Source organism: Somniosus microcephalus, chromosome 6 (assembly GCF_052327205.1).
Source record: "Somniosus microcephalus isolate GS21.2 chromosome 6, FLI_Smic_1.0, whole genome shotgun sequence".
Taxonomy (NCBI): Eukaryota; Metazoa; Chordata; class Chondrichthyes; order Squaliformes; family Somniosidae; genus Somniosus; species Somniosus microcephalus.
In genome coordinates, this window is record NC_140992.1 from 130438681 (window position 1) to 130444680 (window position 6000).

Here is a 6000-nt window from a genome sequence, read left to right on the forward strand (position 1 = left end):
AGGCTCTGAACACCCTGAAGCTATGAATCTTCAGCTTCAAAAAGAATGCTCCCATTCACCTGGCACCCCTGTGCTCGCTGAACTATACCAGCTCTCAGTACACCAATGCCTCGATTTTAAATTTCTCATTCTCATGTTCAAATCCCTCCATGGCCTCTCCCTTCCTGAGCTCCATAACCTACTCCAGCCTTACAAACCTCCAAACATTGGTGTTCCTCCAATTCTGGCCACCTGCGCATCTCCCATTTCCTTTGCCCCACTATTATAGAATGGTTACAGCACAGAAGGCAGCCATTTGGCCCATTGAGCCCATGCTAGCTCTCTGCAAGAGCACTTCAGCTAGTCCCACTCCCCTGCCCTTTTCCCGTAGCCCTGCAATTTTTTTTCCTTCAGGTACTTATTCAACTCCCTTTTGAAAGCCATGATCGAGTCTCCCTCCACCACCCTTTCAGACATTGCAATCCAGATCCTAACCACTCGCTGAGTAAAAAAGCTTTTCCTCATGTCGCCTTTGGTTCTTCTGCCAATCACCTTAAATCTGTGTCCTCTGGTTCTCGACCTTTCTGCCAATGGGAACAGTTTCCCTCTATCTACCCTGTCCAGACCCATCATGATTTTGAACACCTCTATCAAATCTCCTCTCAATCTTCTCTGCTCTAAGGAAAACAACTCCAGTCTATCCACATAACTGAAATCCCTCATCCCTGGAACCATTCTCGTAAATCTTTTCTGCACCCTCTCTAAGGCCTTCACATCCTTCCTAAAGTGCGTTGCCCAGAATTGGACACAATACTCCAGTTGAGTCTGAACCAGTGTTTTATACAGGTTCATCATAATTTCCACGCTTTTGTACTCTATACCTCTATTCATGAAGCCCAGGATCCCGTAAGCTTTTTTAACTGCTTTCTCAACCTGCCCTGCCACCTTCAACAATTTGTGCACATATACCCCTAGGTCTCTTTTTTCATGCACCCACTTTAGGATTGTACCTTTTAGTTTATATTTCCTCTCTTCATTCTTTCTACCAAAATGTATCACGTCGCACTTTTCTGCACTAAATTTCATCTGCCACGTGTCTGCCCATTCCACCAGCCTATGTCCTCTTGAAGTCTATCACTATCCTCCTCACTGTTCACTATACTTCCAAGTTTTGTGTCATCTGCAAAATTTGAAATTGTGCCCTGTACACCCACATCTAAGTCATTAATATATATCAAGAAAAGCAGTCAGAAAAACAACCGTTAACTGCTACTCTCCATTTCCTGTTACTTAGTCAATTCCGTATTCATGCTGCCACTGTCCCTTTTATTCCATGGGCTTCAACTTTGCTGGCAAGCCTATTATGTGGCACAGTGTTGAACACCTTTTGGAAATCTATGTACACCACATCAACCACATTGCCCTTATCAATCCTCTCTGTTACCTCATCAAAAAACTCGATCAACTTGGTTAAACACGATTTGCCTTTAACAAATCCGTGCTGCCTTTCCTTAATTAATCCACATCTGTCCAAGTGACTCTTAATTTTGTCCCTGATTATTGTTTCTAAAAGCTTCCCCACTACCCAGAGGTTAAACTGACTGGCCTGTAGTTGCTGGGTTTATCTTTACACCCTTTTTTGAACAAGGGTGTAACATTTGCAATTCTCCAGTCCTCTGGCACCACCCCTGTTTCTAAGGAGGATTGGAAGATTATGGCCAGTACCTCCACGATTTCTTCCTTCACTTCCCTCAGTGTCCTAGGATGCATCCCATCTGGTCCTGCAGACATATCAACTTTAAGTACAGCCAGCCTTTCTAGTACCTCCTCTTATCAATTTTTATCCCATCCAGTATCTCCTCTACCTCCTCCTTCACTATGTCTATGGCAGCATCTTCTTCCTTGGTGAAGAGAGATGCAAAGTACTCATTCAGCACATCAGCCATACCCTCTGCCTCCATGCATAGGTCTCCTTTTTGGTCCCTAATCAGCCCCACCCCTCCTCTTACTACCCGTTTACTATTTATATGCCTATAGAAGACTTTTGAATTACCTTTTATGTTAGCTGCCTTTCTATTCTCATACCCTCTCTTTGCCCCTCTTATTTTCTTTTTCACTGCTCCTCTGAACTTTCTATATTTAGCCTGATATTGGCAGCCGTGCCTTCAGTTGCCGAGGTGCCCAGTACTGGAATTGCCTTCCTAAGCCTCTCCACCTCTCCTCCTTTAAGATGCTCCTAAAGTACCTACCTCTTTGACCAATCTTTTGGTCATCTGTCCTAATGTCTCCTTCTTTGGCTCGGTCTCAGTTTTTGCCTGATATACCTCCTGTGAAGTGCTTTGGGATGTTTTAACATGTTAAAAGGTGCTATATAAATGCAAGTTATTGCTGTTGTTGTTATACAAGGTTTTGCCCCTGTATTGATTTGACAGGCGCTAACCTGGCCTCGTCGAAGGGAATCGGCCGCACGCTCGATCTCCAGTTGCGACTGGCTGAGCTGCAGCCGCTCCCTGAGCTCCTCGATCTCGTCCTCAATCCGCTCCGTCTGATGCTTCTTCTTTCTCTCTGAAAGGAAATCACAACAAAGGCTGATCTAAAGCAGTGCGAGACAAGAAGTGAGACACCACTGACAGTCCATGTTTGACTCATATCCACCCCACCAAAGACCCTTTTAGGCTTCATTAGTTATCAATTAATGTTAACATTTCCCAGATGGGCCCAGATGATAAATGCACTGCTCTGTGGAAGGGAGGGAAGGAGGGGGGGAAAGAGAAGGAGGGGGGGGAAAGAGAAGGAGGGGGGGGAAGAGAAGAGAGGGGGGAAGAGAAGAGAGGGGGGAAGAGAAGAGAGGGGGGAAGAGAAGAGAGGGGGAAGAGAAGAGGGGGGGAAGAGAAGAGAGGGGGAAGAGAAGAGAGGGGGGAAGAGAAGAGGGGGGGAAGTGAAGAGGGGGGGAAGAGAAGAGAGGGGGGAAGAGAAGAGAGGGGGGAAGAGAAGGAGGGGGGAAAGAGGAGGGGGGAAAGAGAAGGAGGGGGAAAGAGAAGGAGGGGGGGAAGAGAAGGAGGGGGAAGAGAAGGAGGGGGGAAAGAGAAGGAGGTGGGAAAGAGAAGAAGGAGGGGGGAAAGAGAAGGAGGGGGAAAGAGAAGGAGGGGGGAAGAGAAGGAGGGGGGAAGAGAAGGAGGGGGAAGAGAAGGAGGGGGGGAAGAGAAGAGGGGGGGAAGAGAGGGGGGAAGAGAAGAGGGGGGAAGAGAAGGAGGGGGAAGAGAAGAGAGGGGGGAGAGAAGGAGGGGGGGAAGAGAAGAGAGGGGGAAGAGAAGAGAGGGGGGAGAGAACAGAGGGGGGAAGAGAAGAGAGGGGGGAAGAGAAGAGAGGGGGGGAAGAGAAGAGAGGGGGGGAAGAGAGGGGGGGAAGAGAAGAGAGGGGGGAAGAGAAGACGGGGGGAAGAGAAGAGAGGGGGGAAGAGAAGAGAGGGGGGAAGAGAAGAGGGGGGGGAAGAGAAGGCGGGGGGGAAGAGGAGCGGGGAAGAGAAGGAGGGGGGAAGAGAAGGAGGGGGGAAGAGAAGGAGGGGGAGAGAAGGAGGGGGGAGAGAAGGAGGGGGGGAGAGAAGGAGGGGGAAGAGAAGGAGGGGGGAAGAGAAGAGAGGGGGGAAGAGAAGAGGGGGGGAAGAGAAGAGAGGGGGGAAGAGAAGGAGGGGGGGAAGAGAAGAGAGGGGGAAGAGAAGGAGGGGGAAGAGAAGAGAGGGGGGAAGAGGGGGGGGAAGAGAAGAGAGGGGGAAGAGAAGAGAGGGGGGAAGAGAAGGAGGGGGGAGAGAAGGAGGGGGGGAAGAGAAGAGGGGGGGGAAGAGAGGGGGGAAGAGGAGAGAGGGGGGAAGAGAAGAGGGGGGGAAGAGAAGGAGGGGGGAAGAGGAGCAGGGAAGAGAAGGAGGGGGGAAGAGAAGGAGGGGGGAAGAGAAGGAGGGGGGAAGAGAAGGAGGGGGGAGAGAAGGAGGGGGGGAGAGAAGGAGGGGGAAGAGAAGGAGGGGGGGAAGAGAAGAGAGGGGGGAAGAGAGGGGGAAGAGAAGAGAGGGGGGAAGAGAAGAGGGGGGGAAGGAAAAGAGAGGGGGGAAGAGAAGGAGGGGGGAAGAGAAGAGAGGGGGGAAGAGAAGAGAGGGGGGAAGAGAAGAGAGGGGGAAGAGAAGAGAGGGGGAAGAGAAGAGAGGGGGAAGAGAAGAGAGGGGGGAAGAGAAGAGAGGGGGGAAGAGAGGGGGGAAGAGAAGAGAGGGGGAAGAGAGGGGGGAAGAGAAGAGAGGGGGGAAGAGAAGAGAGGGGGAAGAGAAGAGAGGGGGAAGAGAAGAGAGGGGGAAGAGAAGAGAGGGGGAGAGAGAGGGGAAGAAGAGAGGGGGAAGAGAGGGGGAAGAGAAGAGAGGGGGAAGAGAAGAGAGGGGGAAGAGAGAGAGGGGGGAAGAGAAGAGAGGGGGGAAGAGAAGAGGGGGGAAGAGAAGAGAGGGGGAAGAGAAGAGAGGGGGGAAGAGAAGAGAGGGGGGAAGAGAGGGGAAGAGAGGGGGGGAAGAGAAGAGGGGGAAGAGAAGAGAGGGGGAAGAGAAGAGGGGGGAAGAGAAGAGAGGGGGGAAGAGAAGAGAGGGGGGGAAGAGAAGAGGGGGGGAAGAGAAGAGGGGGGAAGAGAAGAGAGGGGGAAGAGAAGAGAGGGGGGAAGAGAAGAGAGGGGGAAGAGAAGAGGGGGGAAGAGAAGAGAGGGGGGAAGAGAAGAGAGGGGGGAAGAGAAGGAGGGGGAAGAGAAGAGAGGGGGGAGAAGAGAGAGAGGGGGAAGAGAAGGAGGGGGGGAAGAGAAGAGAGGGGGAAGAGAAGGAGGGGGAAGAGAAGAGAGGGGGGAAGAGAGGGGGGGAAGAGAAGAGAGGGGGAAGAGAAGAGAGGGGGGAAGAGAAGGAGGGGGAGAGAAGGAGGGGGGAAGAGAAGAGGGGGGGAAGAGAGGGGGGAAGAGGAGAGAGGGGGGAAGAGAAGAGGGGGGGAAGAGAAGGAGGGGGGAAGAGGAGCAGGGAAGAGAAGGAGGGGGGAAGAGAAGGAGGGGGAAGAGAAGGAGGGGGAAGAGAAGAGAGGGGGAGAGAAGAGAGGGGGGAAGAGAAGAGAGGGGGGAAGAGAAGAGAGGGGGGAGAGAGAGAGGGGGGAAGAGAAGAGGGGGGGAAGAGAAGAGAGGGGGAAGAGAAGAGAGGGGGGAAGAGAAGAGAGGGGGGAAGAGAAGAGAGGGGGAAGAGAAGAGAGGGGGGTAAGAGAAGAGAGGGGGGAAGAGAAGAGAGGGGGGAAGAGAAGAGAGGGGGGAAGAGAAGAGAGGGGGAAGAGAAGAGAGGGGGAAGAGAAGAGAGGGGAGGAAGAGGAGAGAAGAGGGGGAAGAGAAGAGAGGGGGAAGAGAAGAGGGGGGGAAGAGAAGAGAGGGGGGAAGAGGAGAGGGGGGAGAGAAGAGAGGGGGGAAGAGAAGAGAGGGGGGAAGAGAAGAGAGGGGGGAAGAGAAGAGAGGGGGAAGAGAAGAGAGGGGGGAAGAGAAGAGGGGGGGGAAGAGAAGAGAGGGGGAAGAGAAAGAGGGGGGAAGAGAAGAGAGGGGGGAAGAAGAGAGAGGGGGGAAGAGAAGAGAGGGGGAAGAGAAGAGAGGGGGAAGAGAAGAGAGGGGGAAGAGGAGCGGGGAAGAGAAGGAGGGGGAAGAGAAGGAGGGGGAAGAGAAGGAGGGGGGAAGAGAAGAGAGGGGGGAAGAGAAGAGAGGGGGGAAGAGAAGAGGGGGGGAAGAGAAGAGGGGGGGAAGAGAAGAGAGGGGGGAAGAGAAGAGAGGGGGAAGAGAAGAGAGGGGGGAAGAGAAGAGAGGGGGGGAAGAGAAGAGAGGGGGGGAAGAGAAGAGAGGGGGAAGAGAGAGAGGGGGGAAGAGAAGAGAGGGGGAAGAGAAGAGAGGGGGGAAGAGAAGAGGGGGGGAAGAGAAGAGAGGGGGAAGAGAAGAGAGGGGGGAAGAGAAGAGAGGGGGGAAGAGAAGAGGGGGGAAGAGAAG

The 6000-nt window shown here is 53.2% G+C and overlaps 1 protein-coding gene across 1 annotated transcript in view; it reads right to left on the reverse strand.

Moving 5' to 3' along the window:
* Positions 1-6000, reverse strand: part of dzip1l (DAZ interacting zinc finger protein 1-like) — a 413098-nt gene that overhangs the window by 285409 nt on the left and 121689 nt on the right. Inside the window, exon 4 of the mRNA XM_085990774.1 lies at positions 2420-2544. Within this exon, the coding sequence (XP_085846900.1) occupies positions 2420-2544 (125 nt within the window). The remainder of the gene's footprint in view (positions 1-2419; positions 2545-6000) is intronic.